Source organism: Aedes aegypti, chromosome 1, assembly GCF_002204515.2.
Source record: "Aedes aegypti strain LVP_AGWG chromosome 1, AaegL5.0 Primary Assembly, whole genome shotgun sequence".
Taxonomy (NCBI): Eukaryota; Metazoa; Arthropoda; class Insecta; order Diptera; family Culicidae; genus Aedes; species Aedes aegypti.
Genome location: NC_035107.1, coordinates 45,028,851 through 45,044,116, shown reverse-complemented (window position 1 = coordinate 45,044,116; position 15,266 = coordinate 45,028,851). Strand labels below are relative to the sequence as shown.

General features: G+C 39.9%; 1 protein-coding gene across 6 annotated transcripts in view; it reads right to left on the bottom strand.

The window, feature by feature from the left end:
- The window catches only part of LOC5579004, a 511,737-nt gene that overhangs the window by 37,666 nt on the left and 458,805 nt on the right, over window positions 1–15,266 (bottom strand). For all 6 annotated transcript variants that reach the window (XM_021840273.1, XM_021840210.1, XM_021840335.1 and 3 more), the window contains one exon: window positions 14,467–14,579. In XM_021840273.1, the coding sequence (XP_021695965.1) occupies window positions 14,467–14,579 (113 nt within the window). The remainder of the gene's footprint in view (window positions 1–14,466; window positions 14,580–15,266) is intronic.

Genomic DNA, 15,266 nt, shown 5'->3' with positions numbered 1-15,266 from the left:
CAAAAACTACATTAGGTATTTGTATTACGCTCGCTATTTTTTAAGGTAGCGTGTAGAAAAGCAAGTTCGGAATGCTGAATTTCTATACATGTAAGATTGTGTTAAAGTTATAAGTTATTTGATAAAAAAAACAGGATGTTCAGAAAGTTTGTTAATTATATCAATTAAGATGTGATTAACGACCTACGACTGACAGATTTGGCCGCCTCCAAGAACATGGCCATTCGCAGCACCTACTTCCAGCACAGCCTCCCGTATCGATACACCTGGAGATCATCATAGCAGACGGAATTACAAATCGACCACGTTTTGATCGATGGACGGCACTTCACCGATATAACCGACGTCAGAACCTATCGTGGCGCTAACATTGACTCTGATCACTATCTAGTGATGGTGAAACTGCGCCCAAAACTATCCGTCATCAACAATGTACGGTATCGACGCCCGCCTCGGTATAACCTAGCGCGCATTGGCGTAGCTAGGATTTTTTTTCTGGAGGGGGCCTAGGGGGGGCCTAGCAAATACTTGTTTTACAGAAGTAATGTTGGTCCCAAAAATCACGATTTACACAAATTTCGTAGTTTTGACAGATTTGTATTGATTTCATTAATTTGTTATTTTGTCTCATTTCGCGGCTCATCAGTAATATTTATAAATTTTAATTTTCGCTACGAAAAAGATTCGTTCATTTAATAATCCAGTCAAAAATCTTTCAAGAATTCTAGCAAAAAATCTCACAAGGAATGTCCTTTGTGTTCCTTGCTTGAATTTTCAGGTATTCAACCATGTGCTTCGAAGAGATTTCTCTGAGAACGAAATTTCTTCATGAATAATGTTCGTCATTTTCAGTGCTTTCTCTAAGAACTTCTTTACCAGTATTCACTGAGTTCGTGCTGGGATTTCCACGGAAAATCATTCCCAGACTTTCTGATTTCACCAGAAAATTTCTCGAAGAATCTCTATCGAATTGCTTAAAAAATCTCTTGAATAATTCTACCAGAGAATGCATTAGAAATTTTGTTAGTCATTTCTCCTTGAAGGTTCTCTAGGTACTTAGTACATATAAATTCCAATTGCTAGTTAAAGTATCCTCCTGTGTTCATCAATACAGTCGACACTCCACATCTCGATGTTCTACATCTCGATATATCTCCCTATGTCGATGATTGCTTCGGTCCCTTCATTCTGCATACGATTTCTCTCTCCATATCTCGATATCCTCCTTATCTCGATATCTCCGAATCTCGATGTGTTCCTGTTGATTTCATGTTCCCAATTTTCTCTCCATATGTCGATAAGAACATAATCAAAGGTTACTAGACCAGATTTAAGAGGTTCAGAACAATTTGAAAACTCGAAATGAAGTTTGTTTGTTTATTATTTTCATAGTTACGGAATGATTTTTTATCTAGTGTTCATTAAATTAATCTTCTTTGTCTCGATCTCTCCCTATCTCGATGGTCCCTTCGATATCGAGATGTAGAGAGGCGACTGTAGTTTGTTTAGGATTTTCAGGAATTTCTGAACATTTCTCCAAAAAATAGTACAAAAAAATCAAGGAGTCTCACCATAAACGTTTTCAAAAACACCAGCTGGGAATCATTTCACGAATTCTTCAGAGAGTTCGTCTACAGTTTTTCCAACTTTGCTTTTGAAGTTTCTTCTAAAGTTTCTCTACAGGATTGTTTGAAAAAGTCACAGCAAAAATTATCCAGACTTCCTGCAAAAAAAACTAAATAATTCTTCCAGCTGTTACTTTAAGGATTGCTCGTAGTATTTCACTAGAATTTTGAAAGCAATTAAAAATAATTCAATTTGGAAAAAGTTTTTCATGATTTCTCAGAGAAGTTCTCCGAAAATCTATCTGTTACAGATAATTTTTTTTTATGTTTTAACTAAAATCAAAGAGCAACATCTCGCATTCCCTCAAAACTCGAAAATATTAAACTAAGAAATGTTCAAACAATTCTAACATTCCTATAAAATTCCTAGCGGAATACGTTCAACTGTTCTTTCAAAAACTCTCCCGCGAAAATACTCAAAGATTTCCCGAGTAATTTGTTCAGAGATTTCTTAGAAATTGTGTCATTGATTCCCTAACATTCTTCCGAAAAATTTACCAAAGATTCATCTAAGCATTTTCCAGAGATTTTTTTTCTTTAAATCACACTAACGATTTTTTTTTTTGAAGAAATTTTTCACCAGATTTACTAAGATCTTGCAATTCTCTCTTTAACTTCTCAAAAAATTCTCCAGAAGTTTCATCTTGTATTCTTTCAAGTTTTATCAATAACTTTATTTTTTGAGCATGGTAATCTCAGGGTTCTTTCATAAATCACAATTAAAAATTTATCCACTCTCAATTTTTTGGTTCAATAAACTAGTCCAGGAATATCTCAGTATTTTTTAGGGATTGTTTTATTGCGCAGTTCCCACCTTATTGGACCCCGCACTTCAGAAGTGCGGGCGGGTTCATAAGTGCGGAAACGTCAAACCCTTTGTTTTCGCCGTTGGTGGGCAAGACAAGGCATTGAATCGGTTTCGCGCCAACGAAAATTGTTTACGTTTTTGCAAAAGCATGTGCTCTCAGCATGGTTGCTAGTTTGTTTGTTTTATTTGTTTCACGAAAACTTGCTTGTCAAACATTTGTAAAAGTATGTCAGCCACTTGAAATAAGCTTGTTCGATTATAATCAATTGTGGCAATGATGCAGTCAAGTGCAAATCTGCATTTGAATAGAAAAATAGTAATTTGTCGCGTAAATGTACATTTGAACAACTTTGGGTATGGATCCACTTGCATGGAAACATATTTGGAACCATTGCTTGGTGACCTTCGAAGTGCGATGCATAACTTTCCCAATTATCCCTTTATCAAAGCAAAGCACAATACAAATTCCTATACGAATCACTTGACATCAGATTTCTAAAGAAGCATGTACAAAGAAAGGTTTGAAAGAACTTTGTTGGTATTTTTTTTTTTTGAATAATTGCAGCTTAAATATAATTTGAAAAAAAAACTAAATTCTTGTCGTAAAATTCAAGAATTACACCGCAGAATGTCTGAAAATTGTTGATAATGTACCTCACAGAAAAGCTTAAATGGTCCTTGTTGGATTTACTACAAAAATTCTTGTTTTCTTTTCTACGTCTTTTAAAATAGGAAATGATTGGTGTGAAAACGGATGGATTTTTTACTGAAAATATTTGTAACTAAAATCTTAGATAAAATTTTGTATAAACTCCGTTGTTTCATAATACTACTCACTTAAATTATTTTACCGTAATCCGTGAATTTCACCGTAATCTCAACAGCTGAACAGTTCGGTCAAATAAAACACCGTAATTCCGTCGAAATTTAACGGATTCCGGTGAAATTTTACAAAATACTATAAACATTTACCGTACTCGTTAATTTATTTCACCGAACTTTTCAGCTGTTGAGAAAACGATGAAATTCAAGGATTCCTGTAAAATTATTATAGTGTGTATGATGTACATATTGATGTAGAGCCCATTTTCCTACCTCTATAAATTCCAAGCCAACTTTTCTGAAGGGGTTATTATAGGGTTATTATTAATGAATTTAAATCTTAGTGGAAACTTTTGCATCACTTTGAACATTTGTTGAGGAATTCTTAATAGACTTTCAGAAATCAGGAACCATACGTATAAGAATTCTACAATTAAAAAAAACTCCTATAATTTACCTTATTTTAGGTTCTATAAAATGTTCATTCATAAATTCCCCAAAGCGTTGTTGAAGCAGGTAGAACAATAGATGAGCAATGGTACAATGAGAGATAATTTATAATCTTTTCTCGAGAAGTAAGTTACAGGATTAAGAAGTTTCTCATGAAAGTTCATTAGAATCTTCTTTAGAAATTACCCTTGAAATCTATGCTTTCTTTTCAAGAATTCTACCAGAAAGCTTCTAGAAATCCGCCTCGTATCACACACAAATTCAAACCAAAAATATGAATTCTGGCAATAATTGGTAAAATTTTTAAAGTGTTTTAAGAAAGATCAATACAAATATCTTTATGAATATCATAATAAACCTTTTCCTCTTCCCAGTGATTTTGCTTCATGTTTCCCAACAGATTCCTTTACCGCTATGCTTATTTCGGAAACAAAAGTACCCCCCAAGAAAACTTTTGTTTCCGAAATTAGCATTTAGCAACAAATTTCCTCTGGAGATTCGAAGGCAAGAGACATTTCAAAAACCGTTTTCTTTCTAATTCTTGAATAACCCGAGGATTTAAAGCAAAATTTCTAAAAAAACATAGCAAAATTTTTGAATTTGTAAAGTATTTTTCCTAAGGAGTTTTGATGAACTTCGCGGGAGAATTTGTAATAAAAGATTTTGGAAAACTCTTTTGAAGAAATTCACAGAAAAAATGTTGATAGAACTTTCTGCGAAATATCTCTGTATATGATTTGACAGAATTAATGATTTTTTGGAATTTCGAGGAAAACTTGATATTATTGATTATATTCAGGTAAATCCGGAAACATTTCCGGAATCAATTTGCTGATAAAAAGTATAGAAGGAATGGGTCCACCAAGAGGAATTCACCTTGAAAGTATGAACAAGTCCCACAATATTATTTGACTAATTTCGAAAAGATTTGCATAGTTCTGAGGCCACCCTTAAATATTCCTCGAGGAATTTGTTTAAACTAAAATTCTTCAAAGAATATTAAAAGGTTTTTTTTTGAAAACTTTTGCTACAAATCTGTTAAAAATTAATCAAATAATTAATAAAATATTAAGTTTTCTTGGTAAAATATAGCAAATAACAATATATTAAGCAATAAATTTATTCATGCGAAAACACTTAAAAATTAAATCGAAATTAAAGAGAGCTGGAATAGAACACTATGATCGATTTTGTTACATTTTTGCACCAGGTTAAGTTCATGCCATTCATCTGCAGAAAACTTGGCCATGCCGAAATTCCTTGAAAGTTAACCCTCAATTTCCAACGAAATTTCCCGCTATGTACTGTCTGAGAAATTCCTTTATAAGTTCTGTCTATTTTTTCAATTATATTTTTCGGACATTATACGAGTTAATGTTAATGTATGGATTGTTTTTTGTGAATTCTCATAAGGGATATCATCACCACACACCTCGAGCAGGGTATCCTCCAAAAACATGAGAAAGTAGAATGCAGTGAATATACTGCTTTATGCTGAAACAGCATTAAGAATATTCAGAAAAAAAATGATTTTTTGGAATCAAACTTCCGCTTTGCAACGGAGATGTTGAAAAATTGCGCTTATCGCATACAGCAAGAAGCTAGTTTTAACAATAACCAATCGATCGACAGCCGGACGATTAAGCTTTCGGTTGTCGCGCAATTCACCGAAGTCTGAACCGCCACGCTGATGCTATAAAAGACAAGCGAGGTTTTCTCACTATTGTGTTGTACAACATAAAACAACGTAACTAATGAAGGAATTTGTGTCTATTACAAGAGTCACGTAGGTACATTGATTCAGACGATTTTGCTTCATGTTATTATATGTTTTTTATTGGCATCAAAAATTCTGGGGGGGGCCTGGATGATTCTGGAGGGGGCCAGGCCCCCCTGGCCCCCCCTGTTCCTACGCCAATGCTAGCGCGACTGATCCAACCAAACGTCGCCTCCGCATGCGCGCAGCATCTCGAGGTAGCGTTGCCAAAAGAAGGCGAGCTTGACGAAGCTCCTCTTGAGGACTGCTGGAGCAACCTAAACCCATCAACAACGCAGCAGAGATCATCGTCGGGTACGTGGAAAGGAGGACATGTAACGATTGGTTCGACGAAGAATGCAGGCAGGTTTTGGAGGAGAAAGATGCAGCGCGGGCTGCAATGCTGCAGCGTGGAACGCGACAAAACGTGGAGCGATATAAAAGGAAACGAAAGCAGCAAACCCGCCTATTCCAGGACAAAAAGCGCCGCCTGGAAGAAGCGGATTGTGAAGAAATGGAACAGCTGCATCGTTCACAAGAAAGGCGAAAGTTCTACGAGAAGCTTAACGCATCCCGAAAAGGCTTCGTGCCGCGATCCGAAATGTTTAGGGATAAGGACGGAAGCATCTTCACGGACGGACGTGAGGTGATTGAAAGGCAGAAGCAGCAATACGATGAACACTTGAATGGCACGGAGAACACAGGTGCAGAGGGTCACGACAGCGGAGGAAGTGACTACGTCAGCACGGCGGATGAAGGAAACCCACCTGCCCCCACATTGAGGGAAGTTAAGGATGCCATCAACCAGCTCAAGAATAACAAGGCCGCTTGTAAGGATGGTATTGAAGCTGAACTCATCAAAATGGGCCCGGAGAGGTTGGCCGCCTGTCTGCACCGGCTGGTTGTCAGAATCTGGGAAACGGAACAGCTGCCGGAGGAGTGAAAGCAAGGGGTCATATGCCCCATCTACAAAAAGGGCGACAAACTGGAGTGTGAAAACTATCGTGCGATCACTATCCTGAATGCTGCCTACAAAGTGATATGCCAGATTATCTTCCGTCGTCTATCACCAATAGAAATTGAGTTTGTGGGAAATCATCATGGTTTCATCAACGGCCGCTCGACGACGGATCAAATCTTTACTGTACGGCAAATCCTCCAGAAATGTCGAGAACACCAAGTCCCAACGCATCACCAGTCATCGATTTCAAAGCGGCTTATGATAGCATCGACCGCGAAGAGCTTTGGAAAATCATAGACGAGTACAGCTTTCCCGGGAAGCTCACAAGACTAATAAGAGCAACGATGGACGGTGTGCAGAATAGCGTGAAGATTTCGGGCGAACATTCCAGTTCGTTCGAATCCCGCCGGGAATCGTTCGAATCCCGCCGGGGACTTCGACAGGGTGATGGACTTTCGTGCCTGCTGTTCAACATCTCGCTAGAAGGTGTCATGCGAAGAGCCGGGTTCAATAATCGAGGTACGATTTTTACAAGGTCTAGCCAATTTGTTTGCTTCGCGGATGATATGGATATTGTCGGCAGAACATTCGGAACGGTGACAGACCTGTACACCCGCCTGAAACGTGGAGCGACAAACGTCAGCCTGGTGGTAATGCGTCAAAAACAAAGTACATGCTGATAGGCGGAATCGAGCGCGACAGAGCCCGCATAGGAAGCAGTGTTACGATAGACGGGGATACTTTTGAGGTGGTTGATGAGTTCGTACGACTGATAACCAGGGTTGGGAAAAATCTTGAAATTCACTCTACAGTAGCCAAGCAAGGCAAATCACAGTCAGCGCAGCCAGTGAAATTCACGCTCATCGCTGCTGTAGGCAAATATCCATGGAAATAGCAAAATACGTGTTGCGAAGGGCAACCCAAAATTACTGTGGAAAAATGTTCTATTTTCCGCTGCATTTCCCGCATTTAGAGCCTTCAATGACACTAATGATTTAGAAAATTCATGCACTCAACATAGGCTACTTGATGAGATTCACGTTTTTGAACTACTGTACTGGGAAGAGCCACGCGATTTTCGCGAAATTCAAGCCTATTACTATAGTCGACTCTCCACATCTCGATGTTCTACATCTCGATATTTCTCCCTAAGTCGATGATTTTTTCGGTCCCTTCAGTCTGCATACATTTTCACTCTCCATATCTCGATATCCTCCTTATCTTGATATCTCCCTATCTCGATGTGATTTTCGTTCCTAATTTTCTCTCCGTATGTCAATATGTCCATTATCGATGGTTACTAGACTAGATTTTAGAAATTAAAAACAGTTTGCGAAGACGAAATACACATGTTTGTTTTTAATTTCCCTGGTAACGGAGTGATTTTCAATCTAGTATTCGTTAAAAATTTGTTCTATGTATCGATCTCTCCCTATCTCGATGGTCCCTTTGATATCGAGATGTGAAGAGGCGACTGTATTACCATTCCCAGCACTGCTGATAACAACATTAGTCGTGAAATAGGGAGACGTATCATCAGTGGAAGTTGCGCCTATATGGACTCCAGAAGAAGCTGCGGTCGAGAAAGATTCACCCCCGCAGCAAATGTACCATGTACAAAACGCTCATAAGGCGCGTGGTCCTCTATGGACATGAAGCATGGTCTATTGCTGGAAGAGGACCTACAAGCACTTGGAGTGTTCGAACGAAGGGTGCTTAGGACCATCTTTGGCGCTCGCTAGGCTCTACGGAGAACCCAGTATCCAGAAGGTTGCGAAAGCCGGAAGGGTGCGTTGGGCAGGGCATGTTGCAAGACTACCGGACAATAATCCTGCAAAGATGGAGTTCGCGTCGAATCCGGTTGGCACAAGAAGGCGGGGAGCACCGCGAGCGAGGTGGCTTGATCAGGTGCAACAAGATCTGGATAGCGTGGGCCAAAATCGAAGTTGGAGGGACACAGCCATGGACCGAGTAAATTGGCGTAACATCGTTTACGAGGTTTTATCAAATTAATTGATGTAACACCAACTAAATAAATAATAATAAGATGTGATTTTACCAGGTCAGTCCCACTCGGGCTCAGAATGGGTACCACTTCTTGTACTGCATTTGCGGTAGTGCAAAAGGTACCCAAGTTTGACAGATCGCAGTACACTTTTCACGGCATTCTAGATTACCTTATGAGCCATAAATTTTTGGGCATCTGCAAGGGACATGGAGGTCTTTAATTTGTCATTCAAACATCATAAATCACCTTATTTCAATCACTAGAATTAACCTGACTGAGAGGAGACAGCTGTCTTCAGATCACGAGGTTGGAAGCTACAAGACGGCGGTTCAACTTGCAAGTTGAAGACATCCGTCAAGATTCAAGTGGCCAAATACGGTGAAGCGCTGGTAGCCAAGTTCAGTAGAATTTTCGCCGAAAGCAGCAACAAGAAAACGCCGTTGATCATGAAGAATGTGCTCTATACTCCAGAATTACGACACAACTTGATGTCAGTGAAGAAACTGGTGGAGGCAAGTAATTGTTACTTGGATGGTAATCTGACGAGATTATGATCCAGAAACGGGATGATCGAACTAACTGGCTCGAGGCTATCGATGACGAACTGAGATCCTTGGAGCCAAACGGTGTGCCCCTAAAAACCAAATGGGTATTCTACGTAATGGAACATGAAGATGATCGAACTGTTCGTAATAAGGCCCGATTAGTAGCATGGACTTTGAGGACATCACGCTGTATGTCGACGACCAACTAATCGTGGGGAGGAAATTGGAGGCCATGGTTCGGATTGTGGAGAAGCTTTCTTGGCTATGAATATTGCGTTCGAATAACAAGCAGCAGTTCTTCGGCTTTCGCAGCAGGCGCATGTGAAGAAGTTCGTGTACAATTTCAGAATGGCTAAATGCAATCCCACCAAGTCAGCCATAGTAAAAGGTTGCAACGAGAGGGGGCATCGACAAGAGGACCCTACCGGCAGCTGTTAGGGAGCCTACTTGTGTTGTGCGTTCGCCCGGATATCTGTTTTCCAGCTCAGCAACATCCAACGGAAGCTCACAGGATATTTTATCTAAGACGAAGCTCCAACACTGTACTGACGTTCCAGCGCACCGATACTCCTCCCCTGATGCCGAATGGGCGGCTGACAACTAGGACCGGAAGTCGGTTTCCGGAAGGACGAATGCAAGTGAATACGCTGATTCTTCAGCGATCAATTACCGATATATTCACGAAGTCTCTGGATCCTGGCAGATTTCATGGATGGCAACGGAATCTTGGGCTGAACGATTGACATGGAATGACATCGAAGCAACCTGTTGGTTTGAAGCAATCATAATCCCATATCAGTAACCTTGGCTTCTGTGACATTTTGTAATACAGTCAACTCGCCCTAACTCGATATTGAAGGGACCATCGAGTTAGGGAGGTATCGAGTTACAGAACACAAAACCAGTGCAACTGCGATCCAAGGGACCATCGAGTTAGCCATGAAAACCAACTTTTACTATGGTTCTCTAACTCGATATCGAGGTACGGAATATCGAGTAAGGAAGAGTTAACTGTAGTATAGTAATGACGTCATCAAGTTGTTGATTTTCGGAATATATCACCTTCATAATTATGTACTCTATGACTGCGTTCTTGTAAAACAAAAATGGAACGCGTTCCGTTCGGTTTTAGATCGCGTTCAATTAAAAAAAATCATTGAATCTAGCGACCAAATTCAATATGGCCGTCAAAAATTTATACTTTTACGGATAAGCTCCTATGTTTATACTTTCTGGGAAGGGATTGTCAATGGAATTTCTGAGTTAAAGCAGCCAAGAACTGCCCAACGGAATGCATTTTCTTTACTTGCTCGACGAGAGTTTTCAAACGAGCATAAATTTGATCGTTTTAAGAGACAATGTGTAAATAGTGTGCCGGTCTCAACGACAGTTGCTCGCACGTCTGTCAAAATTTTGATCAAATCGTCGGACAATATAATGGATGCCCTCAAGCATTTTTAACACAACATTCCTTTCCGTACGATTTTCCCTGGCGCGTCACGTAAAATACGCCTAAGCACTAGGTTGGTCATGTATCTAAAAAGTTTGGGAACCTATGACTTATAGGGCAAAGAGTTTCTTTATTTATGATTCACTTAGGCGCCAGAGTTTGTACCAAATTTTATGAAACGCGGCTGTAGAACGCACTTACAAACAGAGGATGTTTTGGCAAAATATGGGCCCATGCTTCGATTGAGATAGATTGTAAACAGGGGTTAAATACTGAGAAAATTGAGAGTATCTCTCACTTATCGCTCTCTGTAACAATTATGATCCGCTACACATGTTGAGAGTCTGTTTATCGTCTATTGCTACAGCACTGCACGCTCTGTTTAAACCAGCAGATTATGAGGATCGAATGTACCTCGGATTTTTTCCCACTAGAGATCAGTATTTGGCCTATAATTTCATAATCGAAAGGTTTTAACCCGTATAGGCCTGAGTGAAAGGAAAAATACTAAAACCCTCACCGCTCAGCGAATTCTTAGAGGATTCAAATGATTTTTGGTCAGTTTACACATCTCTGGTTTCTAGAAGTGGCCAGAGGAACTCGGAAATATTTCTGTGGCCAGAGTTATTCCGGTGGGTCACTGGGTCAAGTCGGGTAAAAGAGATCTAATTTTTGGGACATGCCAAGTTACCTTTACTTATTTGTAATGACAATTATTTTAATTTGCATAAATCCTTAAGATCTGATGTTCAACATTATAAAAGAAGAGTTTTGCACCGTTTAAAATATACCGGATGTGGCCATTCCGACGTAATGCCCGGAAGAACCGGCTATAGATTTGTTGGATACTAAACCGTTTAATTTCTCGAAAAGTAGAAACCAAACATAATTGTGCACTAAAATACGTTCCCATAAGCTTTGCACAGATATTCGGATACAAATTGGATACTTTATCGAAAGTGGGGCGTCCCGGGATCCAAAAATGGTCAAATGTAGGATCAATCAAATGCAAAACTTATAATTATCAAATTCAATCGTTTCTAAAAAGGTTTACACCGATGCAATTTTCTTAAAATTCCGTCATATAGTGGCCACATTATAGCTGATTCCGGAAATTATCTGTGACTTGAAATTTGCCTACCTCCAGGGGCTCAAACACACATTACCCTTTTCACCCGACCTGACCCAGTGACCCACCGGAATAACTCCGGCCACAGGAATATTTCCGAGTTTCTCTGGCCACTTCTAGAAACTAGATATGTGTGCCAGTATTCTGACAAAAAATCATTTGAATCCATTAAGAATTCGCTGAGCGGTGAGAGTTTTAGTATTTTTGCTTTCACTCAGGCCTATACGGGTTAAAATATTCTCTCGGTGATTTTTTTTTTCATACATTTTGTATGGGCTGAAATGCGTATAGAAACGTCATTTTCATGAGCTGTACATGAAACAATAGCTAAAAAGTGAAAAAAAAAAATCAAAATTTCGCTGATGGAATATTTTAAAACTTTCCGATTTTGAAAATTAAACCCAAATTCTAAACTCTAACGGAAAATCCGTGGTACAATAAATTTTCATAATCTGCAGGTTTGGACATAGCGTGCACTGCTACATTATAATGGGGTAGTGTTGGTAACAGCACATGATAAAATGATAAAACCCATCTAAACAAGCTCCAAACCTGGGGTACATCATTGCTATCAGATGTTCAGAGATTGTTTATCATGTCACCAGAGTAAAACACCTACCCCGGATGGTGAATAAGCGAGAAAAATGGGTTTTGTCAACGCTCTCTCTTTGGGGCTTTCTTTCGCAGCTGCTATTTATGAAGCTTGTTACAACTTGCGAAACATTGCCGATCATGCACCGATACAGATGCGATGCTTTTCTTCACTTGCTTTGATCATGCTCTGAAATTACACACTGAATTTAGAATACCGAATCACGACTAATTTTAACCGAGATTTGTACAGCCGAGTAGTCGGCAAACAAATTTCCGGAGATCTCAGGAAATGAAAGCCGAATATCAGTAAATCGTGCTTCGTTGCTAAGCAACCAAACAATTTGATAGCTGAGTCTCGGTTAAAATTGGAAAACCGAGATCCGCACAGTCAAGCTCGTGAAAAAAATCTTAGTGTGTAAGGACGAATTCTGGAATGCCTGATTGTGAAGATAAGTTTAAATACATTTGAAGATATGTGTCTCTAATTTACACTGAGAAGCGAAAGGCTAATTAATACGTATGTAGTTCATTATAAAGTATTTGTGTTAAATTTTTAGGAGTGTGAATTCATATTTAGATCAACAATATGATTGTATTATTTTATGTACCATTACAGAACACGAAATATTTCAAAACAAAATTGCATTATGATTTAGTATAGCAAAACTATGTAAATTAGGCAAAACTAAAGGAATATTTAAAATTTAAACGAAACTTTAAGGTTTTAGTCGACATTTGTTCCAGATCGAACCATTGTCCGTCAGATTTTGCTAGGAGTAGAGTCGCAGGCAACAGTACGAACAAACATGATTCGATCGATTTATCCACACCAAGGCTGAATTTTTCGCGGGCACTGTCCCCCCTTTTGAGCCGATTTTCGATCATTTCTCTCCGTGTTTGAGATTCGACGGTGCCTAATGATGTCTTAAATTGTTGGAAAATTAAATCAACCATCCGTCCATCCATCTCGCAGTTCGGTTCGGTTCGACTCGGGGCCATTGAACGCATGGTTCCGATTCAGTAATTCAGTTCAAATTCGGACCATTTTTGGGGTCCATTCAGCCAGGATTGCACGCCGATGTTTTCCAATGCGATTCGGAGGCGTGAACTTGTGCACCGTTTGTGAACGAAGCAGAAGCATAGGTGCAAGATGCCAAGTGCGTGATTTCGTCAGCTGACTTCGGAATGTCGGGTCGAAGTCAAGTCAGCCAGTCGCACCGCGAAGGACACATGTTTTGTTTTCGGCAAAATTTTGCGCAAAATTGCTGCACCGATTAATTTTGAGGATGGTTATTAGTGGCTAAATACAAGCGGATTTAATTGTTGGATGATTGATGGTGCAATCATCGGTTAGTCGGGGTCTGAGGAATTGATGGCGGTAGCGGAGAAGACCTCCATTGTAAATTAACGGTGATTTTGTAATAGTTGGACCAACAACGAGCGGGTTCAATTAACTATTTACGAGGTGGAAACAATCAAATCGACGAACAATTTTCAGAATTATTCTTGGAAGGAAGCTTCCAAGCTTCTTAGAAAGCATTATCCCCGTTTCTCGGATGGAAGATTTCAAGTTTCTTGGAAGACAGCTTCTAAGCTTCTTGGAAGAGATCTTCCAAGCTTCTTGGAAGAGACCTTCCAAGCTTCTTGGAAGTAAGCTTCCAAGCTTCTTGGGAAGGAAGCTACCAAGTTTCTTGGGAAGGAAGCTTCCAAGCTTCTTGGGAAGGAGGCTTCCAAGCTTCTTGGAGAGAAAGCTTCCAAGCTTCTGGGGAAGAAAGCTTCCAAGATTCTTGGGAAAGAAGCTTCTGAGCTTCTTGGGAAGGAATCTTCCAAGCTTTTTGGGAAGGAAGCTTCCAAGCTTCTTGGAAAGGAAGCTACCAAGTTCCTTGGGAAGGAAGCTTCCAAGCTTCTTGAGAAGGAAGCTTCCAAGCTTCATGGGAAGAAAGCTTCCAAGCTTCTTGAGGAGAAAGCTTTCAAGATTCTTGGGAAGGAAGCTGCTAAGCTTCTTGGGAAGGAATCTTCCAAGATTTTTGGGAAGGATACTTCCAAGCCCCTTGGAAGGAACCTTCCAAGCTTCTTGGAAGGAAGTTTCCAAGCTTCTTGGAAGAAAGCTTCCAAGTTTCTTGGAAGGAAGCTTCCAAGCTTCTTCGGAGGCTGCTTCATAAAAAATTGTATCAATTTATTTATTTGTTGGGCTTAGTCGCTTATAAGGCATTACGGGGCCGAAAACAGAAAGTACAAAAAACGAGATTCATTCCGTGAAGTAAATTCTGTAGGTCAAAAGATTTTTTTGACAAACGCGTTTTTCGTTAAGTACTCACCTCGATTTCTTGTGCCTGATCTTCGATGATATTCTGGTGGTGTTTGAGCGAAGTTTCCAGTTCCTTATTCCGTTCGAGCAAAGTCTTTCCGAGTTCCGCCGCCAGTTGCAGATCTGAAACAAAACGAGAAAAATTGGAGAAAGTTGAAATAAGGTTCCACAAACTATGATCGAGTGAATTCGATAAGATACGGATCCATTGACATTTGATACCTCTTTTGAATGAATATGAATAATTTCAACATATTTTCCTAATAATTCTCAACGACAATTCCGGTTGAGAGATGATCCTCATTATAATCAAATAATTTTGACCAATCAAATCCCATACAAAATCAACAGTAACGATTTGAACTTGGACACGATACATCCGGCGACCGGCCACACACAGCGATCGACACAAGCCGTCGACTGAACAATCCAATCACCGATCTCTGTTTAATGGCTGCGGCGCGCGATAGTAATCTCCCGCGGAATCGGCGGAAATTATCCGGATCGCATTGTTTTGCGTGGCGCAGGGAAAATTGTCGAAAATTGATTGCCGTGGATTATGTTGAGTGTCTCGCCCCTCGTTTTCGAACGGTGCGATGGATCGCAGCAATCGCAAATCGGTGGAATCGTGCTGCGCTGCTGCTGAATGTGGCTTACTGCGATTTTGAATGTGAATGCATTCTCTCTGTTTGTGGCCCGGCCCAGCCCATCGACTTTCGGAAAGCGCTCAAAATGAAATTAGATGCAATCCCTGGCTTTACCCCTCGCAGTACTTTAAGTCGAAGATAGATATATGCAGCAAGAGAGAAT